This window comes from Panulirus ornatus, chromosome 16 (assembly GCF_036320965.1).
Source record: "Panulirus ornatus isolate Po-2019 chromosome 16, ASM3632096v1, whole genome shotgun sequence".
In the NCBI taxonomy this organism is placed as follows: domain Eukaryota; kingdom Metazoa; phylum Arthropoda; class Malacostraca; order Decapoda; family Palinuridae; genus Panulirus; species Panulirus ornatus.
The window spans coordinates 6,549,446-6,563,190 of NC_092239.1; the positions used below are offsets into that span (position 1 = coordinate 6,549,446).

Genomic DNA, 13,745 nt, shown 5'->3' on the forward strand with positions numbered 1-13,745 from the left:
GATGAGTCTATTGACAGACAATACAGAGCCATTGACCACACTAAGTCTTATAATAATATTAACTGTAAATTAGCATGAAAATGATTTTATGAGGAATTTGTGCTGGAAACCTTTTTTTTCAGAATATTTTTTACACAAATCAGTATATGTTTCAGTGTTTGCTTCTCATTCCCAAGTTTAAAGTATTACAGTATGAATCAGATTTTTGTTTCACATTTAGTAGATATTGAGATTACAGCTTATTCATTATTTATTCTGTCTCATAGTAGTTTAAACAGTAGATGGATATGATCATAAATCTATGAAAGGAGTCACTGCAGGAATTATTTCTTCAGATTAATTGTTTTTTTTTTTATTGGTTTCTTAAGACAAAGCCATATATGTTTTTGTACTTGCTTCTCATTCCTAGGTTTTAAGTAGGATATGTAATAATCCATGTGTATCTCCATCATTCATAGTTATTAATTATATATTGTGTTTGTCAGCAAAAGCTCCTAATATTTTGTAGGTCCTCTTAGGGTCGAACTTCTTATCCCTTTGGGTTTACAGTCTAAAAGGAATCTTATTTTCAATAGTTCTGCAGTGGCTTCAGCTTCAGCCGTCATACCTTTTAATTTATTGGTTAGTTGGTGGAAATTAGAAAGCATTCAGATTCATCAGCTGTAATATGATATGATTATTTCCTGTTGCTATGCATAACTGTGTATGTACAGAATAATTAGTCAATTTTCAGTTTGTTTTGTCTCAGAAGTTAAGTAGACTAGCATGTTTACTTTCAGCAGTGGAGACTTAATTAAAAATTTTGAAGAAATGGGGAAATTTATTACTGCATTGTAGTATAGGATTATGGAGTGAAATGTGTTGTTTACACATGTTTCTTCATACTCATATGCCTTACTAATTGTTTGTGTTTCAGCTTGTCTGAGAACCAGTCGCTGCTGGTGATGCCTCCCTGGGTCAACTTCTGGCTGCTGGCGGCTATGGCCCTGTCCATGACCCTCCACTTCATCATCCTGTACATCGACATCCTCAGCGTACGTGCTCTCTCTCTCTCTGTCTCTCTCCCTTTCCCTCTCTCTCTCTCAGCATTGGAGACTCCAGTCATGGACAAAAGTCCACCTCAAGGCCAGGCCTTAATTGAAATACAGAAAGGTTAATGAAAGGTAAAAAGAAGAGGCAAGGGAAAATTTTGCATATGCCTTTGGAAGTGAAGATCCAAAAATTGAATACTTTTTTTTACCAGATATATTTTTACTGTATTCTGTATATACTATAGATGTCTTGGTCTCAGTTCTTTGAACAAGCACTACATAGGGAAAAGCCAAGCACTGTCAAGAGGATTGTTCTTCACAGTACCTCACTAAAGCAGGAATAGCATAATGGTATAAGAATTATAAAAAGAGTGTGGTTTGCAACTAGAAGGATCAGAGCTTTGTTTTTAGGAAACGTAGATATCTGAGATACTATACGCAGTATTGATTTTCATGTTGCAAATTGCTTTTTATGTAATGACGGGGGTTGGAAGTTAATGGGTTTTGCTGATTTGAAAGATTATAGGTCAGAGAGGTATGAGGATGTATTTTTAAAGAATATGGATCAGAGAGTAGCGAGGATCTATTTTCAAGAATGTCTACCTCCACATAAGACACAAAAATCTTGCATAGTGTAGTATTGTATTGTTTGATATAGTTATCATCAGTTTGAAACCACGAGTTAATTTCACATACTTGGGAGGTTGTTACGTTTTAGTACAGCAGTGGAAAAATGCATAAATAGATATAGATAGGGATGCATCATATACTTTTCACATCTTCCCAGTTCTTTTGCAATTTCATACATTTGTAATTACGTTACTAATGAACAACATTCTCGGATAAACCTTCTTAGAATGCTCTTGGACCTTCTTCATCAGAAAAAGTAGTTGTGTACAACAGTCACAGTAAATGGAAGGCTTTCTTCGTATTATCACTTTTACAAAATAGAAAAGTGTTTAACCATTTGAATTGAGCCAGCTGATTAATTTGTTTTATTATTACAATGTCCTTTTCTTGTGATTGCCAAGCAGGATAATCCCAGTGTGTTAGTAAGTGTAGCATATAATTATTTTTATATTTCTAATGTATATAGCTCTCTGCAAGTAACCATTACTTGATTACTCTTGCCTGAAGCTAGGTTCCCGAAGCCATTGCTTTTTGTCGCTGAACCCTTCTTAACTCAAATTCTATAGACTTAAGACCTTAAAACGGGATCGATATATACTAATTTTTATTCTTTATGTTCAGACTGTGTTCCAGGTGATGCCACTGTCTCTTGACCAGTGGATTGCTGTCATGAAGATTTCCCTCCCTGTATTGCTGATGGATGAGACTCTTAAGTTCATCGCCCGTAATTACACCGACGGTGAGAACCCACTCTTTTCCTGCCACTGGATTGTGCTAGCCTGGGCTATCTATTTTACCTACATCAAGATTTACTTCTTTTAACCTCAGTCACCACCCTAACAAAATGTATTGCAGGGAGTCAGACATGTGCCATTTGGGAAACTAAGGCTTCTTAATGGGAGCTCAAAAAAACATTGTGGTTTGACTCATGTAAAGTTTTCCCTTATGGGGTGGGTTGTTAAAACAGCCTTATCACTTGTGGAGACAATAAGATTTTTGCAATGTTTTTATGTGCTACTTTAGCACTTGTTCTACCCACTTTCACTGAAAGGTATAAGTGGGACTGAAAGACTCAGGGTGTGTGACTTGAGTTAATGAAAGACAGAGAAGTGTTGTTGCCCTTAATTACTCCATGTGAGTCAGCTGTTGCTACTGCTGTGGTTGCCAGCTGCCAGTGCTGTTTGCTGCAGTTGCCACTGCTGTTGCTTAGCTGGGGGCAGTGTGATTGTCAAGTATAGTGTACATATAATGAAGTGCTGAGAGTTGACACAAATTAAGAGACATCGCCACCTCTCACAAGAAGGTGGTTAACTGTCCAACCAAAGCTCCCTTTGAGCTGAAGGCAGACATTCTACATGACTTGATGACTGCCCATGCTCCATTTATTTTATGTTGTTGAGGGCAAGACCCTTGAGTTGGGATCAAGATATAAGATTTATATAGACTTTGAAAAGGGTCATTGGTAAAATTTATAAGGTAATAAATCTATATTGATGGGAAAGTGAATGCATGCTTGTGGGGATACATGATTTATGAGCATCTAAGACATTTTTTTAATGAAAAATAATGAAGTATTACCTGTAGGGTACACACAGTGAGATGTCTCATGTAGACAGTTCTTGAAATTTGTGCCTTCATTTTATTTGGTGGCATCTGGTCCCTGCCTGTCCCCTTCCCTCCTTTCCCCAAGCATGCCATTGTATCCTACAAGAACATTTGGATGGTTCACATCTTGTAGATGTAAATTAAAAGTATTTCCCTGTAGTGTGTAGTATAAGGTCATTGCAATTTGTAATAACACATAAATATGTGCAATGGATAATGTAATTTTTTAATATAACTTTCTTGGTGCATTTTTGGATTCTCTTTATGGGTATCCTGATCTATTCTCCCTTAAGTTGAATTCCTCAGTCATGATAGGGTGGGTAGTCACAGTTATGTTAGATACTTTGGTAGTAGCAAATAATGGTTGTTTTATCATTTTTGATGCCATGACCAGCATATCTTTGGAGCTATGGGAGTATTAGTAACTCAGTTTTATATATTTTGTATGCATATATCTTTAAAAAGATCATGCAAGTAATAGTAACAAATAGATAAAGAAGTTTACCATCATTACCCATTGCATACTTGGGACTTTTTACATTACGATCCTTATGAAGACACTTATTTATGGAATGTGTGGTTGTTTGCATGGCATAATTGGTTCTTTGACAGATTTTGGAATAAATTCATCATAGTTTCCCTATTTATTTATTTTACCAGACATCATAAAGCTATCCAAGACCCCTACTTTCCTCAAAGACCTATGAAGCTTTTTTATCCTTACCTTTTAAGTTTGTTCCTCTTAATTTTTACTCATTTTAGGTATCCAAGCAGGTGGATCAAATTCAAATGAAATATGTACAGAGGAGTTCTTGGGTGCTTTATACCAAACCAAGCTGGACTGTGCTTTTAAGTGTCAGATCTCCATCAGTATTATAATGTTAAACCTCTAAACACAGTTAACACTGTAACCAGATGGATCTTAATATATTAATGTCAGTGCCAATCATAGTTCACATTCATAAAGAAGCCAGTCATACAGTGGGGCTTTAGCATAATTCAAAACCCTTCAGTCCAGTGTGTGAGCCTACTTGCCTGAATTTTACCTGAGCTTGACCCCTTATCATTGCTTCTGCCATTGCTGTCATCATCACAGTCATAATTTCATCATCATCACAGTCATTAGCATCATCATCAAATTCCATCTGCTTCTAAGATGTAAAAGGTTCAGGCAATAATTGGATTACAGTCACCATTGCTACTCGTGAACTTTTACTCCCAACCAACCATCCCATCTTCATCACCTACAATTAAGGACATGAGACCACCAAGAACAGCCACCATTGGGTCAACCAAGTGAAGAGGAACTATAACTCTTTTTAACTTAAGCTTTCTTCCTCCTCCTGGAGTTCTCCTGCTTCCCTTTCCCTTCTCCTACCTATTCATGGTCTTTTTGTGATACTCTGCCAAGACTTACTCTGCTACTCTCCTGAGACTCACACCAACAGAACTGTTGTGAGTATTATTATTGTATAAATTTTTTTACCTCATTGCCCTCATTACCTCCAATTCATCTCTATTCATTTATTTTTTAAGGAAAGAGTTCATATTTTTTCTCCCTTTTCATGGCATTTATAATACTGTAAGATATCAGGCAAGATTATTAAAATATAACCTCTGATGGTAGTTTTTCACTGAACTTCATCAGTTTACATTGTCTTGTCATGGTAAATACAAAAATATTTTCATCCAATGTAGCTAGATGTTTTTACTTGAATTAAATGTAAGTGATATAATTCTTAATATTCATAACATTGTAATGAGTACCAAAGGTCTCGTTATCTTTGTGTGATGAGAATGCGGGTCATAAGTATCAGACTCCTTGCCTGCACCTCCCAGAAATTCAGTAATTAGGGATAGTATACCAGTGAAGTGCAAATTGTGTTTGACAAACTAATGTGTCATTCATCACATTGAGATTATTATGGCAGCTGCTTTGGAGCACTGTCCATGTTACTAGTGAACACGTGTTTATTGTCAGCCAAACTAACTGTCATGCAACTCCTTTTTCACTTGTTCAGTATTTTACTACCAATTTTACGACTTATAAGTGGAAAGGCACAAGTGAACAATAATAGTTATCCTGATCACAGAGAACACCTGTCACTCAGAATGATTTTCATCGCTGTCAACAGTATGACGTAAGGAAGGAGATTACAAATTTCATTTTAAGATCATTCAGCAATTTTGATTGTTAATAAGTTTATAATTATAACTAGACCTTAAAAGAATTCTTCCTTCTTTGCTGTTACAATACACAAATGTCATTTGAATAATATTGCTTGAATAACCTTTCCTGTTCACTGTGTCCATGCCATTTATGCTATTTCCTTTATAAGCTGTGATGTCATGAGTTTTGTTAAATAAACCATTGTTAAGAAATTATGAAAAGAGTTTTGTGTTTGTCTTGTCTTGCCCTTTTCTGTAGCTTGTTAGACCTTGTTCCCATTTTTAATGGCACAGCTATTAATGGCCCTTCTACAGTGGCCATATCCAGAATTTTGGCCATTTGTGTAGAGAGTGGAGTGTGACTAATTAATCCTCCAGCCTTACATAGGATGTTTAAGGTAAGAGACAGAATTTTCTGTTGTATGCATTTAATGAAAATGACGTAGTTTAGGATATTAAATCTAGGAAGTTTACTTTAAGATTATGAAAACTTTTTGCTTGGAAAGTAAATTAATCCCTGTCTGGGGTTAGGGTTTCTTGTTTAATATCTTTTTTTCAGAATTACTTGAATATAAAGTGTCTGAATTTTAAGCTGTGATATCTCTTAGTTTTTAAAAAAATGCAGACTTGTATTCTGAAATGCAAACTTGTATTCTGAGTGCTGACTTGTAAAATACTGTATACCCAATTGAGCAAAATTATTTGAACACTGAAATGAACTGTGAAAAGCAGTCTTGATTAGAGCGACAGAAATGATTGATGAGTGTCCTTTTGATTGTTATGTGGAAAAAGTCGTAATGTGTACATTTTTGTATGTGGTTATTGAATTAATTTGAATGATAGTGGACAATGAGTGAATGTGTTCATATAGTAGAATATTTAATGCTGATATAATGAAGGAAAATGTGGAAAGGAAGTAGTGTAAAGCAAAATTTAAGCATGGAAAGCACAGATTTCTATAATGGATTAAGAGCTGTGATATGATGAAACTCTTAATGATTTTTGTTATAGTTGTGGCATCTGAAGCAAGTTAGGAAAGGCAAACATGGAAAAGATGTTTCACTTTAACATAGTGGGAATAGGATGAGGATGTGGTCAGAGACGCTGTGTGAATCTGATCTCCCCAACTGAATCTGGAGCTGGTTTATTGTGACAGAGATAGATTTACATAAATGAAGTAAAGTTGAGTAACTCATTGAGATTCAATGCAGGAAATGGTATGAGAATTAGAAGAAAATAAGCAAGCACACGAGTGTATTGGTTTGAACTATAAGAAGAATACTTGTTAGAGAAAATATTATCTGGATGGATATGTAAAGATGTGAGATGATTAACATAAAGATAAATGAAGACTGAATGCTCTGGGAAAGTTTTGGGGGTTAGCCTTTTCATATACCATAGGAATGAATTACAAAGGAGATGTAATAGATTAATAGATTTATTGGATTGTGATATAGAAATGTAATCAGATTTCGAATTAAGGGTTTGAAAAATTTTCTCAGGAATTTAAAGTGTTTAGCTAAAGTCTACTGAAATTAGCAAGATTGCTATATATTTTAGAACAAAAAAAAATTCTCTTAATCCTTCATGTTTTAAAAAATTTTTCACTGAAATCCACTGTTCTAAAGAAGATAAGAGAAAAATGCAAATGGTACTTAAAGAAAAATTTAAAGGATGAAGTCTTTAATTCTTGCTATTGCCCTTAAAGGAGAAAATATTTGAGATCATACGGTATTTCTCACAAAATTATTTTTTTACCCATGCAACTGTATGATTATTATATAGATTTGGTTGAACTTTGGTATCATATTGATATTCTCATCAGAAAACAGAAGAAAGATTAATGTAAGTGGCTGGGAATGGCATTTCCCGTACATCGCTGTCAGATACTTAACATGGATTGATGTAATTCTCCCTACTCTTGGGTAGATGAACTGCAAATGTTAAGTGGACAGATTTCAAAGGTTCATCCTTCCAGTCTGTTTGAATTTCCAATACCTGTGATGGTTGTTTTCATGTCCTCACTTCCCACAGAACATTCCAAAAATATGTTACCACCATTAAAAGGATCTAATAAGTCCAATTGCTTCCACTTTCCACAGACTGGGCATGTGTTTATTTAATGGTTTACTCCCCATTATACTTTTTCTAACAGTCATTCCCACTTTAAGATGGTAATTTACAAGTCAGTAACATAATGTCAGGCTATTGACAAGATCTCATTGTTTTTTTTTAGAAAATGCATGAGAATTTAATATCCTAATCCTAGCCTTAATTTTATTAAAAGAACTTATCCCAGGATACCAAATAACAAGTGTATATCTGTTTTGTATCAGACCCTCCCATCCCTGATGATTTTTTCCCAAAGTGCTACCATAGCCCCATCCCTCCCCACTGCCCCCATGCTCACAGTGTACTCACCTTATCCCTTTGTTCCCTCAGTCCTGGAAGGCAGGAAATGAACTCTCACTGGCAGTTGTAGGCTTCTCTGGTTGCCGACAGTAAGTTATTAGTGATCAGATTCCTACAATTTTTGCCGACTTTGTCCGTGTTGAATGCAGATAGAACTGAAAAACTGATGATAGCCACTTCATCATCTTGAGAGTAATCAAATTTTGCAGTGTCTGCTCGCTTTATAGATGCTTCTAGCTTGATGATGCTATAGCCATACAGCCTTGTTTCTTGTAAGAATTATGTGAAAAGAAAATACATGATTTAAAGCCAACTCCCTTTTATAAAAGATAGTTTAATGAATGCTGCTATATAGAAATATGAGGTGATAATTAGCATTTACAGAACTGCATTTTTGTTTCATTATGATGTTTAACTCAGTGCTAAAGTGGTTGGAGTCTTGAGAGCAGAAGCATTAGAGTTGAAATATGCTATAACTATAGATGGCATTAGAGACTAATTTCATGCTTTGGAAAAGGATGATAGCATTCTAGTTACATATTTCCTGTGTCCGCAACTTAGCACCTAAACTAGAGTTTTCAAAATATTGTCTTCACGTCATTTAAATTCTTCACAGTATTCTGCACTCATCTGTCAATGTGATAAAACAAGAAATATTCCAGTAACTGATTGAAGATGCTCTTACATTATGAATGTTTATGTTAATTACAAAGTTTTTGTGATCCTTTTCAACTATTGTCATTTCCTCTCAGTCTGTATAAATGTACTGCATTTCAATCTTTCCAAAACAAATTTTTTTTTATCAAAAAATTGTAGAATTATTATGCATGTTTTCTTGAGATTAGATTCTTGTGATTTTTATTGAATATCAATGTTATTATTGTACACTCTATTGCTGAAAAAAATTTATTTATATTTTTATACTGTAACAGCAGAGCTTATACTCAGGGACTTACGTTAAATATATGAAAATTCTAAAATTTCATGTCAAAATGCAAAATAGTGAAAAACTGTTGTATAAAAATCACATGATGTTGTTAGTCATGAATTACCATATATCCCCATACTCTTGTGTAATATTTTGGTTCTTTCCTACAGTGCCTGACGCAGTTAAATAAGAGCAGTCATCAGGTAGAAGCATATCACGCCCATCACAGAGAATCCTCAGGCATCTGACTCCACTACTCTAGATGTAGATTTTTTATTATTTTAATATTTTCTAACACAACATTTTCTTTTCTTTTCTTTTATTTCTTTTCTTTCAGTTTTAGTTCTTAGAAATTGGTAGACGTAGCAGCAACTAGTAACCTAACAATTTATCTTTCCCCTTCAGTGATTAGTTTCTAATATGGATATGGCTGTTTATTACAGTACCCGAGGCGATTGAGAAGCAGTGGTAAAGGTTGCAAGTTAACAACTGCTCCAGCTTTCCAATGTCCTCACAGCCAGTAGTAATAGCTGTACTAACCTGCTAACTGTCAGTGCCATGTCTGTGATGAGCTCAGCACCACCCCGCCATGGCCACCGCCACAAGAGAACTTTTTCCAGCACCATGGGGGAACTTTCCATCCCTCAGGCTGATACCCATGGCTCTCAGGAGGCAGTGGCTGTGTGTCAATGGAGGGGCAGCAGCGTACGGTGGTGGTGTGCGAGGTCTTTCACCTCCACCAGAGATCTCAGCCTCCCCCTGCAATGCCTTGGCCCTCTGTATGTCTGGTGCACCACTCAACATAACCACACATGCAGGGGGAGGATTCAGCCAGTGGCCCATCACCTTGCCAACATTCTCCATCCAATGGATGATATAGAGGATGAATATGTTCATTTACTTGTGTTGTACTTTGATTTAGATACACTAGATCATTTTGATTCCCTTGTTGAAATAAACTGTTAGCTAAACTGCTCTTGGGCAAACATTGCCAAAAGTCACACCAAGTGTGTTGTGTCCTGTGTTTGTGCTCATGTCAAATGGCCCATCAGGGAGCAGTGTACAACCATACAAACATCCACTTGTTCAAGTACAAAGATGTGGTGCAATTTTGTACCCCATTTTGTACATGCCACTCATTTATTGTTGATGATAGAATAAATAATTAAAAGAATAGTTGTCTTTTCATCTTAACCATCAGTGATTCATTATTATAGTCTACTCTTTTTTCAACATTGGAGGCTACAGTCATAGACAAAAGTCCACATCAATGCCAAGCTTTAATTGGAATATAGAGAGGATTATGTAAGGGAAAAAGAAGAGACAAGGAAAAGTATTTATGAATTTTGTAGGAACTGGGAAACTTAGTCTTTTAAAATATGCCAGGTCAAAGGTATTGGGGAAGACATGAGACAGTAGAGAGTTCCAAAGCTTCAAGGTGTAGCGAAAGAAACAGTTGTCGAAATGGCCCATTGACATTCCCAAAGTTAGAGACCATCCGTTAGCCTAAATCTGATAATGCCATTTTCTTAAAGTAGAAAATTCTTCTAAATAGTCTTCACATACCTCAGTTATAGCAGATATTCCTCTATTCTTGTTACTTTTGGAAATTCAGTTTTCTCCACTTTTTTTTTTTTTCTTTTTTTTTGTCACCATATTATGGCAGACAGTCTGAGATCACTTACCATCTGTTTTCATCTACCTTCTGTCTCTTGTTGGAAGCCACATTTTCATCTGCTAAATATCCTTGGTCATACTTTCAAAAGCCTAAATTAGATACTCAAGAAGGTTTACAAATTTATTTCTGGAACTTAATGTGACATATAAAATATATAAAAATTTCAACTTTCTGATATACTTCTTTGCTATTTCCTGCTTGAGAAAGGTGGCATCCAGAAAGGATGACCGAGTCCTACAAGAGAAAGATCTTCCTTGGCTTCTTTTCTTTTGTTCCAACTATGGAAAGTAATGCAGGAAGGAAGGATTTCCAGCTCCTTGCTCCCACCTTTCTTAGTCTCCTATGACATGCAGGAAGATTTGTGGGAAGTATTCTTTCCCCTGATCCCCAGGAATGATATAAAGATGGGTTAACAATACCTATGGGATATGTTAAATCACACCTGGGAAACACTTATTATCACTGTATACTCTCATAGATAAGGAGGACAATATCCCATCTTTGCCCTCACAGGCTGTGACTTCTGTTTCCACATACTCGGGACCTTTTATCAGTTCACCCACAGTATGGTTTACCTCAGCCACCAAGTCCACACTCAGTTATTTAAAACACCTCACTTCCTCAAAGTTTTCTCCCTTCAAACTCACTCTCTGAATTACTCTCTCTCTCTCTCTCTCTCTCTCTCTCTCTCTCTCTCTCTATTACCTTATCTCTGGCTTTCTTACATTCTCCCCAACTCTGACACCAGCTTATCCAGTTTCCTACTTTAATCTGCTAGTACAGCTTTATCATCTGCATCCAGTTTATATCAAAAGACTGCACACCTAACCGCTCTCCAAAATTTTTGTTTAAATCCTCTCACAACCTCATCCATAAACAGGTTAAACAGCAATGGTGATATCACCTTCACCTGGAACCAATCAGTTATTTTCTTCCTACTTACATATAAAGTTTTTTCTCGATAAAAACTCACTGCTAGCAGCAGCTTTCCTCCCACACCAAAAATTTGTTGTGCACTTCATGTAGCATCTCTATTAACCCTATTATACACCTTCAGATCACATCCTTTTCTTTTGCTATTTCACAAATAGCAAACACCTAGTCCACGTATCCTTTACCACCCATGAAGCCACATTGTTCCTCTCCAGTCTGCTGCTCCATCATCATCCTCCTATACTACTTATCAGGTATACTCTGCAGACTTATACCTCTGTAATTTAAGCATTCTCTTTTGTTTCCCATTTCTTTATAAAACAGAACCATACAGACTTTTCTGCCAGTCCCCATGTACCTCACCTTGAGCTATATATACACTGAAAAAATTACCAACAAATCAACAACACTGTCACCCCCTTTCTTGAGAAACTCAACTTCAGTCCCATCCATTCAAGCTGCTTTGGCACACAACATCTAGTGCAAAACTTTCACCACCGCCTTTCTTGTCACCAAAACATTTGCCATGACTCTCTCACTTCACATAACTCATCATCCCAAACATTCCTCAATTGTAATCCTGTTATTAAACACATTCAACAGTCCTTTGAAATACTCCATCTTGTCACCTCTTCTTTGCATGGTACCTCTTCCCCAACAGCTCCCCGAACTGATACTTTTATTTGTTTGCCTGTTCTGTTCATGCCAAAACATTTTCCAGTTTTCCCTAAAGTTTGCCTATAACTTTTAAATCCCATCTCACATTTGTCCTCTTTCAGCCTGCACCTTTCACTAGAATGTAACTATTATCACGTTATTTTTCCTTAACTAGGCTTGGTTTGCTATGACATATTTTGACCCTCAATTTTTTTGTCCTTTTTCTCTTTCTTTTTGTTAGACTAGATTTTTTTTTTATATATATTTGATAAGCAAATAAGACTGAAAGCTGAAAATTATCATAGTGGAAATGCCCACAATTTTATATCCATTCAATAGGACCTAAGAACTATACACAAAAAAAATCTTGTATGAGAAACTATACTGCATGTAGAATAAATCTTTTAACGTTTCAGATGTTATCAGCTGTTATCATGTTGCTTTTTTTTTGTCAGCTTAAACTGAACGGGCAACTGAGGCCCTAGTCAAGGCCATCTCATTGTCCAGTACCCAATGATTATGGCCACATGTTCTGTCTACCCCACACATGCAATACTGTAGTTAAATATGACGTTATTAATATATCATTTTGCCAGCATGCTAACAATATTTCCCTCCATATAGCGTACTTGTGAGCATCTGAGAGAACACTTGTTCATCGAAGGTTAAGTTTAAACACCATTTTACCCCATAGGAGTGAGGCTTATCACCACCCACGATAATCATTGTGAACCACAGCTGCACATTCACAGGACTCAACCACCATACGAAGCAAACCGGTTCAGGGCCTTTCATGTCACGGTGTGAGTTTTAAGTGGGTAAATATATGCTTGCTAATGCCCTTGGGAACCTGCTTGATGTTGGTTTTGAAGTGGCTACATCTTTTTTTGTTTCTCGGTCTTCCGATGAGCAAGACGGATTAATTACTATCTTGTCACTAATGGGTTTACCGTGACCGGAATCGTAAGTGCTTCGTTTCATCTCGAGGCATCATGGCCGCCACATTAATGCTGTTACTTTAGATTTTCTTATAAAAGTCAACCTCATCCCTATTTCTCTGTGCGCTTTTCCCTTTTTTCGTTTTTTTTATGACTGATAAAAAGAAAATTTAAATTTGCTAGTTATAATGCCCGCAATGTTATGAGAAGCAGATAGAGAGTACGCGTTGGGAGGGTGAGAAGTGAGTGGTAATTGTTCATCATAGTTGTCAGTAAACTAAATCCTCGGTCTTAGTGTTGAAGTTGGTTTGATATCTGGGATTTGCACCCGTAACTGCAAGGGCCATCAATTTAGTGGTCAATTTCACGCTGCATCCACCAATTGGGGAAAACCTTTAATACCTTCTTCAGATGTTTTATAGATCATTCTACGACTGATGCATGTGGCATGGACTTAAGCTTAGCATTTCTTTTTTTCTCCTTAAATTTCCCTTAAACTATTTGTGACTGCGAAACCCAAAATCCTCGTAGTCACTCGTACTCACTTCCTCCATGTTACATGATACGCTACAAGCATTACAGCAGACCATCCACCGTGGCACAGGCGGAACGTTCCCTCAGTACACTGGTAAGAGTGAAAATCATGAAAATCGTTGGTCGATCTTGATTTAGCCATCAGAGGTATTCATATTCTGACCCCTTCAATGTAATCTTCACAGAACTTTCCGTATCGCTCGTCCATGCTCTTGTTCTGGAACCTCCTC

General features: G+C 36.4%; 1 protein-coding gene across 8 annotated transcripts in view; it reads left to right on the forward strand.

The window, feature by feature from the left end:
- LOC139754093 (calcium-transporting ATPase sarcoplasmic/endoplasmic reticulum type-like) overlaps positions 1–9,949 on the forward strand; it is an 86,699-nt gene extending 76,750 nt beyond the window's left edge. For 3 of the 8 annotated variants that reach the window (XM_071671167.1, XM_071671165.1, XM_071671166.1), the window contains exons 9-11: positions 917–1,034; positions 2,283–2,400; positions 9,219–9,949. In XM_071671167.1, the coding sequence (XP_071527268.1) occupies positions 917–1,034; positions 2,283–2,400; positions 9,219–9,247 (265 nt within the window). In that variant the 3' untranslated portion in view covers positions 9,248–9,949. Of the gene's footprint in view, positions 1–916; positions 1,035–2,282; positions 2,499–7,877; positions 7,937–8,945 lie in introns of those variants that run through there. The other 5 variants (XM_071671169.1, XM_071671170.1, XM_071671163.1 and 2 more) reach the window with 3 other exon arrangements.
- Positions 9,950–13,745: the final 3,796 nt, after the last annotated feature.